Genomic DNA, 14310 nt, shown 5'->3' with positions numbered 1-14310 from the left:
GGAAACAAGATTCCAGAAATAATGAAGAACAATTTATGTATCTCAAAATTAAATGTTAATCCTGTTAAGATCTCACTAACACTGGGCTGGAGGATAAAACTGTCTCAAACAAATCCTAAAACTGAAAGACAGAAAGTGACACAAAAATAATATATCAAACTCTGAAGAATCCCAATTACAACAGAGAAAACTCTTGAAACTTAAAACTCAGAAAGCTTACGTGGCCCTATGTTATCCCATTTACTCTTCTTGCCAATAGTTAAAGAAAGCGTATTTATTTAATCTTGGGAAATAAAAAAAGTGACATGTAAAGTTCTCATAAGAAAAAGGGTAACTGGCTAGGGTGACTTTGGGTGTCATTGTCATGTTTCTAACTGCAGTCTCCTTTGCCAAGAGCAAGTCAAAAAACATTCTGGTAAGAATGGTAAGCCAAGCTGGGACAGGTCACGCCTTCAACACCAAGAGAGGTAAACTGCAGGAGAAACTGACTCTTTTGCATTATGATCCCATCCTGAATAAAAAAGTCCTTTTTGTGGAACAGAGGAAAATACGCTCCCTCTAAACAATGGATTGAAAATGAATTTGATTTATAAATGAGAAGACTAGAGGGTGGGATACCAATTCAGAAATCCTGTAACATGGAATAAAAGAAGAGGAAATGGCCTGGGATCACGGCCTCCTGTGATTTGAAGGCCATTGTGAAGGAAAACAATGCAGTGAAAGGTTCTTCAAATTAGGACACAGATCATTGCATCACATTTATTCATCTTGCTAGATATTTTTATAGCCCTTAATAAAAAAAATTAAAAGAAAAAAAGAAAAAGGGTAACTACAAAGCTATCTATAAATGAAGTAAAATCTTATCAGAAGGGTATCAAACATTAACAGAACAATGTATTCTAGAAGACTTACATTTTTTTTTAATTATTATTAAATTTTATTAGTTTTAATGAACATTTACAGAGATTTTGGGTTTTCATTCATTCATTGTTGCACTGTTTTCTCTACCCTCCTCCCCAGTTCATTCTTCATCCCCCCATGTCTGTTTTAACTGTCCAACTGCCACAGTGAGAAGACTTACACTTTTAAGACATGCAAGAAAATAAGAATTTTCTATTTATCCAGGTGTCCTTCAAATATAAAAACCAGAGACAAAGTGCTTTTAATCTACAGGACCTTATAGAACCTCTAATAAATCTGATTTTAATGTGTTTTAGTGTCTTTCTCTTTGAGTTCTGTGAAGCTTGTCTCTCTGTATGACTTTCCTAGCATTGATGACTGCCTATATGGATGAGTGGGACTATGTGAGTGAGGCATGTTAGCTTATCCACAAAGATACTATCTACCCATCCACAAGGAGATTGGCGAGCCTTGATAATCTACAAGAGGATTGGCTAGTCTTGTCAACAAATTAAACAGTTTTGACTGCAGAGAACAGATTTTTTTCCCAGCCAGAGAAGAGAGACCTCCCCCATCCTGATGAAATAGAGGACATTCTTCAGGATGGCAACAGCAGCTACAGCTTAAGTGGAGAAATGAGATGATACCTTGAGGGTAGAAGGGAGGCAATACTGGCAGGACTGACAACTTTGCAGCAGTATTGGGGAGAAACCAATATTGATAGGACTGAAACACTTCGTTGGAAAATTTGGAGGGAAGCCAATACTGGCAAGCCTGAGAACTTGATAACGCTGAGAGGCTAGAAGCTGAGGTGTCTGTGTGCACATTTTGGGAGTTGTCTTGACTGTATTCTACTATTACCCTGTATTGTTGTTGTTGTTGTATACTACTGAGTTGGAAATAACCCACAGTCGAACCCCCAGAGGATTTTCATTAGCAGTAAATGGCATAGGAGGAGACTGACCATCCTTCTCCCGTGGAGCAGCTTGTGGCTTCTAACTGTGTGCCTTTGGGATTGTAGCTTCTTGCCACTAAGCCACCAGTTTCTTTTTAAGAAATACATCTTCATTCAGATCAATGTCCATGAATACATATGTTAGTTCTTATAGCAAAGATGTAGCTTTAAACTATTCAAAAGCAGAAAGGACTGAAGTATGCTTGATCCAAGTCAGCATATTTTCCATCATTTCATATGCACGCAAAGATAAAGAACAAGGAAGACTGAAAAATTGATGTTTCATTGACTATGCAAAGGCATTTGACCATGTGGATAACAATAAACTGTGGTTAACTCTGAGAAGAACGGGAATCCCAGAACATTTGATTATGTTTATGTAAAACTTACAGTTGGACCAAGAGGCAGTCATCAGAATAGAGCAAGGGAACTCTGCATGGTTTAAAATCGGGAAGGGTGTACACCAGGGATGTGTCCTATCTTCCATACCTTTTCAACCTATATGCAGAACAGAACATCCAGGAGGCAGGGCTCTTTGAGGAGGAATGGGACATTAGGGTTGGAGGAAAACTCATCAATAGCCTGCGTTATGCAGATGACACAACCTTGCTTGCTGAAACTGAAGAGGACTTGAAGCAATTGCTGGAGAAGATTAAGGACTGCAGCTTTCAATATGAATTGAAACTCAACATCAAGAAACAAAGATTCTCACCACTGGGCCCATTAGCAGCATCATGATGGACAGTGAAGAGAGTGAGACTGTTAACAGCTTTAATTTGCCTGTCTTCACAATCAACAATTTTTGTACCAGCAGCCAGGAAATCAGAAGATTAATTAAATTGGGAAAGTCTGCTGTCAGGGACATCTCCAGAGTACTGAAGAGCAACGATGTCAGTCTGTAGACTAAGGTGCACCTGATTCAGGCCATGGTCTTTGCAATTATGTGCTATGTATCAAAAAGCTGGACAATAACTATGGATAAGAGGAGGAGAATTGATGCTTCTGAGCTGTGGTGCTGGAGAATAGTATTAAATGTACCATGGACTGTTAAGAGAACAAACAGATTTGCCCTGAAGAGGGTGAAAGCAACTTGCTCCTTGGAGGCAAGGATTCTGAAGCTCTGTCTGACATACTCTGGGAATGCTGCAAAGAGGCACGACTTCTTGAGGAACATGGAGGGACATGAAGCACATGCTTTCTGCAATTGTAATACAGACAGGCAGACACCGTAGGAGGGGAAGACCCTTGATGAGATGGATTGACTCAGTCACTGGAGTAATGGGGGTGGGTGTGTCAGAGACAGTAAGGTTAGATCAGGATACAACAGGGTTCAGAGGCATTGTACATAGGGTTGCTATGAGTCGCAGGGGATTCAATGACACATAACAACAACAACAATTAAATTATCATGTTGGTGAAGAATACTGAATGTACCATGGAAAGCCATCAGAATGAATCAATTTGTCCCTCAAGAAAAATAGCCAAATCCTTCTTGGAAACAAGGCTGGCAAAGTTTCATCTCCCATTCCTTGAACAAGGGATCTTTCATGGCCTAGTTGGCAAGAAGCTGTGCTGCAATGCTGAAGGCACACTGTTCGAGTCCACCAGCTGCTCTGTGGGAGAAGGATGGGCAATCTCCTCCTCTGTGATTAACTGCCTCTGAAAACCTGCTGGAGGGTCAGCTATGGGTGGTTCCAACTCAATGGTATGCCACAATAACAACCTTGGACATGCTATCAGGAGGGACCAATGTCTGGAAAAGGACATAACATTTGGTAAAACAGAGTCAGTGAAAAAAAAGAAGCCCCTCGAGGAGATGAACTGACAGTGTGGTGGCTGCAACAAAGCATTCAAATAACAGCCGTAATTATGAGGCTGACATAGGCCGATGTAATGTTTCATTCTGTTTACAAAGGGTCACAGTATGAGTCAGAATCAACTCAATGGCACCTAGTAACAACACTGCAGAGTTGCACGCTTAGATTTTAAAGAAACTGCCAAGCTATATCCACCAGCATTTTCTGAGTTATTTATTCAGTATTTCTGTATCTGTATCAACATTTGGTGTTGTCACTGTTTCCTTTTAGTCATGCTAGTAAGTGTGTAGTGGTACCTCACTCTGATTTTTATTTGCATTACTCTCAGAGCTAATAAAGATAGGTATCTTTACAAATGTGCTTATTTATGGTCTGAATATCCTCTTTGGCAAAATGTCTCTTTGTGTCTTTTGCTTATTGTAGTACAGTCTGTCTGTCTGTATTACAATTGCAGAAAGCATGTGCTTCAAACTTCCAGCCCTTCAGAAGACACTGACAACAAGCATACATTCATCTGTAATCATTCCAGACAGACGAGACACTTACACAGTGCTGGCTAAAGAAAAGCTGTTATTATCTGTGGGAAGCAAATTGTAAATAACAACAGATTCTAAAAGGTGAAATGTTTATACTTCCTCAAATTATCTTTGCTATTCTTATAGTATCAAGTCAGAACTGACTCATAAGCAACCCTCCAATGAGTTTCTGAGACTGTAAATCACACAGGAGGAGATTATCTATTTCTCCCACATAGCCACTGGTGAATTCAAACCACCAGAGGGGCTTGGCCTTAGAGTTAGCATCTCAATTCCTTAAAGACCATGCCATCAGGGCTCTTCTTTTGAGTATGAATGATGAATCCTAAGCTTTTTCCTTAAAGTTTTATATTTAACTCTGTGCTCTACTCTTGTGACCAACTTGAAACTCTGTTGAAATCCCTTATCGTGTCTTAAACACACCTTGCATCATTGCCTTGAAAAAGTTATCTTTCAACAATCAAAATAAATGCTCTTACAACTTTCTCCAATACCAAGCTTTCTTTTCAGTAAAATCCTGCCAAAGATCATCCAAAAATAACTGGACCAGAACACTGACAGAGAACTACCAGAAATACAATTTTGGTTTAGAAGAGGCTGTGGCACTATGGACATTATAGCCAATGTAAGATAGATGTTGGCTGAAAGCACTGAATACCAGAGGAATGTCTGTGTTTCACTGATCATGTAAAAGCATTTGACTATGTGGATAACATCAAATTGTGGCTGGAATCCCAGAACATCTAACTGTGCTCATGCAAAAACCTATACTCGGATCAATAAGCAGTTGTCAGCAGTCATCAGAACAGAGCAGGGAAACATTGCATTGTTCAAAAATCAGGAAAGAAGAGCATCAGGGATGCATCCTGTCTCCATACCTTTTTAATCAACATGTGGATCATTTGAAATGCTGAACTTCAGGAGGAGGAATGTGGCAACAGGACTGGAGGAAGACTCATCAACAACCTTGAGTAAGCAGATGACACAACCTTGCTTGATGAAACTTAGAAGGTCCTGAAGCATTTGTTGCAGAAGGTTAAGGACTGTAGTCAGCAATATGGACATTATTATGTTGATGCTCAATATCAAGAAAACAAAACTTCTCTTCACTGGGCCAATAAATGGAGAAGAGATAGAGATTATTAACAATTTGTTTGCTTAGGTCCATGAACAATATTCTTGGCACCAGCAATCAGGAAATCAAAAGATGAATTGCACTAGGTAAATCTGTTGTCAGGGACTTATCCAGGGTGCAAAAGAGCAATGATGTCATTCTAGAGACTAAGGTGCACCAGATCCAGGTCATGATCTTTGCAATTATTTGCTATGCATCAGAGAGCTGGGTAATGACTAAGGATGACAGAAGAATTGATGCCTTTGAATTGTACTGCTGGAGAACAGTACTGAACATACCATGGAACATGAAGAGAACAAATATGTATGTCCTGGAAAGGGTGAAAGCAAGCTGCTCCTCAGAGGCAAGGATTTTGAAGCTCTTTCTCACATACTTCAGGCATGTGACCAGAAAGGACAGGTCCTTGGAGACGGATATCATACTTGAAAGGATAGAAGGGCAGCACAGGAGAGGAAGACCTCTCTGAGGATGAGATGGATTGACACAGTAAGGGCTAACAAGGGTAGGTGGGTCAGAGGCAGTGAGATTGACTTAGAATAGAGCAGATTTCAAAACTATTGTGCATAGCATTGCTATGAGCCAGATTTGATTCAAAGGAGAATAACAAAGTGGAGGAAGAAAATACTTAACTGCAATCACACAGAAGCCCTGAAAGCATAGCATGTAACATACGGGGCTTCCAACCAAAAGGCTGGCAGTTAAAATCTACCAGTCACTGGGATAAAGTCTCCTCCCATAAATATTTACAGCCCAAAAAATCCAAATGAGGGTTGCTATGAGTTGGAACCAACTCAACTACCAAAACTATACTTTTAATCAATTTCTAAATTTCGAAACTTACGGCTAATTTTAGAAGGGTAAAGCAGTCCCACATTCCTGGAATAAACCTCAATTAGTAATAATGTATAATTCTTCTTATATATTATTGAATTCTACAAGCTACTATTTTATTAAGCAAAGTTTGCCTCTATATTCTGGAAGAACACTGGTCTACAATTTGTGGAATTTTTTTGTACTGTCTAGTTTTGTCATCAAGGCTTCATAAAATTAATCAACATTATTCTCTCCTCTTCTATTTCCCAGAAGAGATTATATAGAATGTGTCTTAATTCTTCTTTAAACTTTTAATAGAATTCTCCAGTGAAACCATCTAAACCTGGATAATTCTTTCTTAGGAGTTTTCAAATTATGAATTCCATTTCCTTGGTACACAGTATGTGAATCAAGCTATTTCATAATAGATGACTTGCACTAGTTTGTGTTTTTTTGAGGATATGGTGTCTCTTTTTTTAATGTGATAAAAATATTTATTAAAAAAAAAAAAAAACAAACTTCGTATCTTAAAGTTGAGAGTGACTCTCTGATTCACATGGCAGTTTGCATCCAATACTTTTTTTTTGTTAACAGAGACATCAGTATGGCCAAATACCAACTCATTTGTATTAATAATAAATTAATATTTGTATTGAACATTTCTAAACAGGCATAAAAACTTTTATTGGCATCTTTTTGTTTTTTAAATAAAACACTAACAAATAGCAAAGTCTCAAAAGACATCTTTTAGAAAAGTACCCATGGTGCCATGGAAGAGAGTGTCAGTTCAGTTTGTTTAGTTCTTCAATTTGTTGAGTCAGCCCTCAGCCTCTACCACACTGGGGTGGGACTAATCATGTCATATGTTCTCAGCCCTCCTTCTCTGGCCATAAAATTGTGACTCTATTCCTGACTTGATTCATTTTAACGTGACAACATTCTAACAAATTATTATAGACACGGGCTTCTCTATTTTCTCAAGATTATGGATTGTGAATGGATTGAAGCAGCATTTCCAGCTTACAAACGGATCCACAGGTGATGTGGTATCATTTAAATTCAGCTTGTGACAATTAAACCAATAAAATGCAGCAATGAGGAGGCTATTGATGAAGTACAGCCAGGGAATGCTCATCTCAATATAAGCCACAATCTGTACTAGAAATAAAAAGACAATTATCTGTAGTATCAACCGTGACCAGGTACCAAGAAAGCAGACAATGATTTTTCAAGGTCATAGCACAAATTGAACGGGATGGAAAGGGAAGGTAGAGGGTTGCCTCGTTCCTATAGGACGTTATCCTCACAGCGTGTATCATAACAACAACGTCTGACCAAGAGGCGATTAAGACCATCAGCATGGAATAGAAGAGCCAGGCGCCCCTGCGAGCTGACGTAGAAGGGGTACTGCTGCAGGGCGGTGCTCTGAGCGCCCAGGCCTGGGGAGACAGCTGGGTTTCCCAAAACATGGGCTAGGAACTATGTCCACATAAAAATTATCATCAAGAGATAAAGGCATTTTTGACCTCTATGTGAAGTTTGGTGGTTTTTGAGAAATTCAGGTAATAATCTATACACGCAATCAGGAAGACAGGATAATACAGAAAGCCGTAAGGTAAAGGAAATTATTTAACAGGCAGATGTGGTATCTGGTAAACCTGATGCCTAAAAGCACATAATCCCTGAAATAACATGATGGAAATGTTTATCAGAAGGAAAAGATCAATGACTGCCAGTGAAATGCAAAAATGTCCCATAAAATGTTCACGGGTGTTCTTCCTTCTCATTCCTAGTGTGAGGATATTTAATAGTGTTTTTCCAAATAAAATTAAGAAGTGCAGAGTGCTAACACTTAGGGGCTGGCTCATGTGCTATACCTTGTACGGAGAAGAGCAGTACTCAGAATAAAGAACAGTCATATTTTAGTTCAATTTCAGAAGGTCTGCTGAAATACATGTAAGAAAACATGACTTGGTTTTCTTTTTCATCCCCTCCTCTCTCCACTCAGTCCTTCATGGCTGATGGATGATCTTCCGATGTGATACTATTTTACTGCCTTCAATTTTCTTACTTTTGGTGCCTTGCATTTCATTTTGCAATATAAAAAATGCTATGCAAATCAGCTCTGCTTCATTTGCACAAGCTGGGGGTGGAGAGGCTGTGGTCACATGACCTCTGCAGGTCAGATCCCAATGGTCACCTCTGGAAACAATGACCTGATGACAAGCCAGTGACAGCCACTGCTTCTGGACACCACCTGCTCGCATGAGAAAAGGAGCTGAAATTACCCTTCAAGCTGGGTTGGTTATAGAAGAGTCAAGTCAGAGCCCTGCCTCGCTGGCCCCAGGCGGCAGATGCAGGGAGGTTGGCAGCCAGCTCCGCCCTGTCTTCCCAGGTGCTCCCCGCGGGTAGGCCAGGGACCTGAGAGGCGCCCTCCCCCCCATACCTCCCCAGACTCAGTGGCTGAGGATCTGGTGTATTAATGGTAAGGAACTGCGAACCCAACTCAAGTCTACGAGTTGCTCCACAGAAGAAAGGTGGGGAATCTCCTCCCATGCAATTTATTGCCTCTGAAAATCTGATAAGAGGGCAGGTTTCAAATCGACATTACACAAGTTAAAAGTTGTCTGTTGTTATGTGCCATCAAGTCGCTTGCGACTCATAGCGACCCTATGTACAACAGCCCTAAACTCTTCTCTGTCCTGTGCCAATCGCACTGTCTCTGATTCACCCATCCCGATTACCCCAGTCACTGAATCAACCCACCTCCTAGAGAGTCTTCCCCTCCTGCACTGTCTCCCTCCACCCTCCCAAGCATGATGTCCCCTTCCTCACCAAGGACCTCTCCCTCCTTACAACATGTCCAAACTATGTTAGACGAAGCCTCAGAATCCTTGCTTCCAAGGGGCCGCCCAGTTTAACCCTCTCCAGGATGAATCTTTTTGTTTTCCTAACAGTCCATGGTATCCTCAATACTCTTCTCCAGCACCATAGCTCAAAGGCATCAATTCTCCTCCTATCTTTGCTAGTCATTGTCCAACTCTCTGATGCATAACAAGTGGCTGCATGGCCTGTATCAGTCAAATTTATATATGTACACTTTTTCACAGCATTCTCTCACTTTTGCTATCTGCTAGGTTTTTCCTTTTTTCCCCTTTATCATTCTTGCTAAAATCTTGTCAATTTTACTGACATATTTTTAAAGAGTCAGCTATTTGTTTCATCCATATCTTCTACTGCTTTTCTGCTCTGAATGCAATTTCTGCTCTTATCTTTATTCTTTCCTTCCTTCTGCTTTCCCTGATATTTTGCTCTTCTTCCTAGTTCCTGAAGTGACAGTTTAAATTGTTGATTTGAGATTTTTCCAATATATGCATTTAGTTCCATATATCCTTTTAAAATCTGACTTTAGCTTTTTTCCTCACAAATTTGTATCTATTATAGTTTCATCTAGTTTTTTCTATTTTCTTTGAGGCTTCACCTTTGATTAATTATTTAGAAGTATGTTGTTCAGTTTCCAAGTCCTTGGAGATTTTCCTGTTCCCTTTCTCTTATTTCAACTGTGAGTTCATTATGGTCACAGGACACACTCTGATCTCCACATATAAGCTGTAAAAAGTTATCACGTGGAAAGTTGTTGCTTAGGCAGTATCAAGATAAGTATGACTCAGAGTGACCCTATCAATAACAGATGTGAACGCTGTCTTATTCTGTGCCATCCCCATCATCCCTGACACACCTCAGCCCATTGTTGCAGTCACTGTGTCAGTCCATCTCTTTGAAGGTCTTCCTCTCTTCTGCTGACCCTCTACCTTTCCAAGCATGATGTCCTTCTCCAAAGAATAACCTCTCCTAGTAACACGCTCAAAGTATGTGAGACAAAGTTTCTCCATCCTTTCCTCCAAGGAGCACTCTAGCTATACTTTCTCTAGGACATATTTGTTCTTTTAGCAGTCCATAGGATATTCAGTACTCTTCTCCAACACCACAAGTCAAAGGCATCAATTATTCTTCTATCTTTATTCACTGTCCAGCTCTCAGAGGCTGAGCAAGTGACTGAAAAGCCTATGACCTGACTCAAGCGCACCTTAGTCTTTAAACTGACATTGCTCTTCTTCAGTAACCTGGAGAGGTATATGACAAAGGACTTTCCCAATACAGTATGTCTCCTGATTTCCAGACTGTTGGTATCAATGGTATTGAGTGTGGATCCAGTAAGAAGAAATCATTGACAATTTCAATCTTTTCTCCATCTATCATGTTGCTTTTTGGTCCAGTAGTGAGAATTTCTGTCTTCTTGACGCTGAGATGCAATCCATATTGAAGGCTGCGGTCTCTGATCTTCTGCAGCAAGCATTTCAAGTCCTCCTTACTTACAGCAAGCAAGATCATGTCATCTGCATACCGGAAATTACTGATGAGTCCTCCTCCAATCCTTTTGTCACATTCTTTTCAGAGTCCAGCTTCTTGAATGATTTGCTCAGCATACAGACGGAATAGATATGGAGAAATGATGCACATCTTTCCTGATTTTGAACCAAGCAGTGTTCATGTGGAATAAAGCCCACTAAATCTGCACTATGGATAATATACATACTTTAGGGAATAGTTAATAAAATACTCTTGGATCAGTTTCTTTATTACCCAGCCCATTTCATATGAGACTGGACATATGTGACAGAAAAGTTTAAGACTGCCCTAATTTCATTCACAAGTTGATTCCATTGTATAAATAAATACGAATTTAGAATACACGAAAGAACAAAATACCTTCTGTCCTTACCCTCTGAGCTTTTGCGAGTTCTTCTTTCAATCTTTCATATCCCTTTTCTCTGACTTCCAAAACAGATGGGCTTCGTAACCGGGACAGACTATCAGTACTCAGTCCAAAAATATCATCGCTGCCCTCACAAGCCTCTGTTAAAGTAGCCCCCTGTAAAAACTCCCTCTCTGCATTGTAGCTGTCCTTTGTTGTAGTTAATTTAGTTAGTCCAGCTGTAACTACAGAGGTAGTACAAGGTGCTGCTGAATTTGTAATGTGGATGCTGTAAAGGAAAAACAGGGTTTTTTTTAGAAAACATTAATATATGCTCAAATATAACTTGCATAAACACACAGGCATAGAAGTAAACTATCCCATAGGACGGTCACTATAGTTCATTACTCACACACACTAACCATAATACAAGTGTTTATTAGCAGCTACATGTGACTTAACAGCTTTCACATTAGTCAGTACAGAAATATAACATTTTATGAGCACGTAACTTTTTGGATAGTGCTGCTCTAGAACAGCAGTCAGCAAGTTCCAGCCCACAATTCTCTCTCAGCATTATAGCTGTCCTTTCTTATGGTTAATTTAGTCAATTCAGTTATGGCCTGAGAACTGTTATCTCACCCAGAGATACTTCATAAATAAGGCCTAGCAATCTGCTTTTGAAAAGTCACAGCCTTGACTCTGTCCAACTGCATTTGTCATGAGTCTAACCTGACTCAGTAATGAACAACCAAACAAGAGCTAAGAATGGTTTTTATAATTTGAACTGCTTGGGGCGGGTGGGGGGGAGAAAAAAGAAAAATTATATGTGTCACATATGAAACGAGAAATCCTGTGTCTAATGACAAAATTTTATTGGGCAACTATCATACTTACTTATAGACAACTTATTTCTACTTTCAACAACAGAATTGAGTCGCTGCAACGCTATGGCCCACAATGCCTAAAAGAGTTACTGTCTGGTCCTTTATTAAAAATGTTTGCCAACTTTTGCTCTAGAACTAAATACACATTGTTCTATCTGGCAAGTTAGTACTATTAAAATTTTCTGAAATAATGACTCCTCAAGATAGACAATTCATTTTTAATTGTTGTTGTTATGTGCCATCAAGTCACCTGTGACTCACAGCGATCCTATGTACAACAGCCCTAAATCCTGTGCTAGACTGTGCCAATCTTATTGTCTCTGACAAACCTGCCTACTCCATTACCTTAGTCACTGAATCAATCCATTTCAGCAAGAGTTTTCCTCTCTCACGCTGCCCTTCCACCCACCCAAGCATGACGTCCCTCACTATAAGTGTTTTGTTTATTTCTTACCTGATACTGGATATTTCTGCACAATTTAAACGTCTGGGGGATGAATACACAGGTTGAGTAGGAAGGTCAGAAACATCTAATGCATTAGCCTGGATAGGGGCAGAGCATAAAGTTGAAGGATGTGGCCGGTAGATGACACTTGGTGAGGTAGTCTGCTCGTGAGTTCCTGATTCATATACACCAAGAAGGTCTGGAGAAGTAGGTGAAGCAAGGTTTACTTCATGGAAGCCTTCCAAGGGGTCATTAGCCATAGCAAAAGCTTCATCATAAGATAACCTATTTTAAATAAGAAACAGTAATAATCTTCAGTGCTTTTTTCCCCCCAGTTAAATCAAGTAAAATTTATAAATTATAAAATATGCTTCATTCAAAACTAAACCCACTCACCAAGTTGATTCTTGTAACAACCCTACAAGTAAGGGTAGAACTGCCCCACCATTTCCCCAAGGAACTTTATACAGAAACAGATGGAAACATCTTTTTCCTGCATAGCAACTGGTGAATTTAAACTGCCAACTTTTTGGTTGGAAGCAGAATAATTTAACCACTGTTATCACCAGGGCTCTTCAATGTATTATAAATGATAAATTTAAAATGAGTTATAAAAAAAAATCTATAGTTACCTAACACTTATTAAGTGACATCAGAGTATATTTACTATACAAAACAATCTGATACAGAATAAATTTGAAAGCAAAAGCTAATATTGTTAAAGTGGATGCAATTAAGTAATTATGACAAAAAAATTACTTAGTATTTTTAATTTTGCTATATCACTTTCCAAGAGCATCTATCCCTTTACAAGAACATTAAGGTGACTATTCAAGTAAGTACTTAGTTAAGTATTATTAGCTTGTGAATTGTATAATCTCAGTAAACATTTGCTCTTGTGATCAGCTACTGATACACTAAACACCCTTCATCTCCTTTGTAAACAAAATACAAAACAAAAATATTCGACTGCATCACCAAGTTTACATGAAAACTACAAAGGAAATCACTCAAACTTTTTAAGAAAGAAAAACCTAAATAAACCCACTAGCCTGATAATAAAGGGCTCCAATAATAATCCGATTTACTAATAATTTTTTACCAGAAATACAAACACATGCCAAGAAAACTTCTAATTCTGAAAATTTAATTAATACTCAAATACAGTTTATTAATTTATTCACTTTAAGATAGCCCTATGTATGGGTTTTTATTAACTTATTATACTTCCTATTTTCTAGCCGGAATACTTCTAATACTTCATTAGATTTTCCAAGCTGTAAATCTTAATGAGACAACTTATTACACTTCCTAGTTTCTAGCCTTAATACTTCTAATACTTCATCAGATTTTCCAAAGCTGTAAATCTTAATGAGACAAGTGTGTAAGGAACAGTGAGTTACAATGTGGGGGTGGGAAAATCTACCTGCTTAAAGAACCGTGTCCATCAATAACATCCATAGTACCAAACAAATAGCTACATGGTCAGAGATGCCACCACACAGCCTCCTGCACCAATTTCTACCAACTGGGTCCAATGTTTACTGCAACTTGACACAGACTTTATATGCAGTTTTGGGGTTTATTAGGGAAATAGTTTGGGGAGTGGGGGAGGTAAAGAATATCACACAATGCAAATCCAGGTTTAGTCTAGCAGTCCCAAACCAGATTAATAAGGTACTATTCCTCAATTAGTTAAAGTCCAGGTTCAGTTCAGAGCACTAATCCACCTCTGGTTTCTTGAATCATCCAGAAATCTTTATCTCGGAGCAGTTACAAGTAAGCTTTTCCTTCAATCATCCAGCAAGCTAACCCTTTGACCTTGGCTCCATCTCAAGAGTTCCTCTAGCTATACCTTGCCACAGTCTCTTCACAGCAGTGCCACAGTCTCTTTCGCCTCTCTCCACCATTGTTCTTCAGAGTGTGAATCAGCTGTTGATGATTTACAAAACCATGTGTTTGTAGTTAAGGAAGTTGGCGACTACGCCCCCAACAGGAGCTAATACAATGGATAGAAAGTCAATATTCAAGGTTTCTGACACCACAGGAAGTGACTGTCTATCTTC

At 39.1% G+C, this 14310-nt stretch overlaps 1 protein-coding gene and 2 pseudogenes across 1 annotated transcript in view; 1 reads left to right on the top strand and 2 right to left on the bottom strand.

Annotated features, from left to right (window-relative positions):
* Positions 1–12522, bottom strand: part of RAB3IP (RAB3A interacting protein) — a 45908-nt gene extending 33386 nt beyond the window's left edge. The window contains exons 1-2 of the mRNA XM_006886109.1: positions 12254–12522; positions 10940–11201 (exon numbers count right to left, since the gene is read on the bottom strand). Of these exons, the coding sequence (XP_006886171.1) occupies positions 10940–11201; positions 12254–12504 (513 nt within the window). The 5' untranslated portion in view covers positions 12505–12522. The remainder of the gene's footprint in view (positions 1–10939; positions 11202–12253) is intronic.
* LOC102844592 lies at positions 365–637 on the top strand (annotated as a pseudogene).
* Positions 7097–8075, bottom strand: LOC102845001 (annotated as a pseudogene).
* Positions 12523–14310: the final 1788 nt, after the last annotated feature.

The sequence above is a fragment of the Elephantulus edwardii genome, unplaced genomic scaffold (assembly GCF_000299155.1).
Source record: "Elephantulus edwardii isolate Elephantulus edwardi_28Jun2011 unplaced genomic scaffold, EleEdw1.0 scaffold00047, whole genome shotgun sequence".
Classification (NCBI taxonomy): domain Eukaryota; kingdom Metazoa; phylum Chordata; class Mammalia; order Macroscelidea; family Macroscelididae; genus Elephantulus; species Elephantulus edwardii.
Note: the sequence above shows the minus strand (reverse complement) of the source record. Positions and strands in the feature narration are given on the sequence as shown.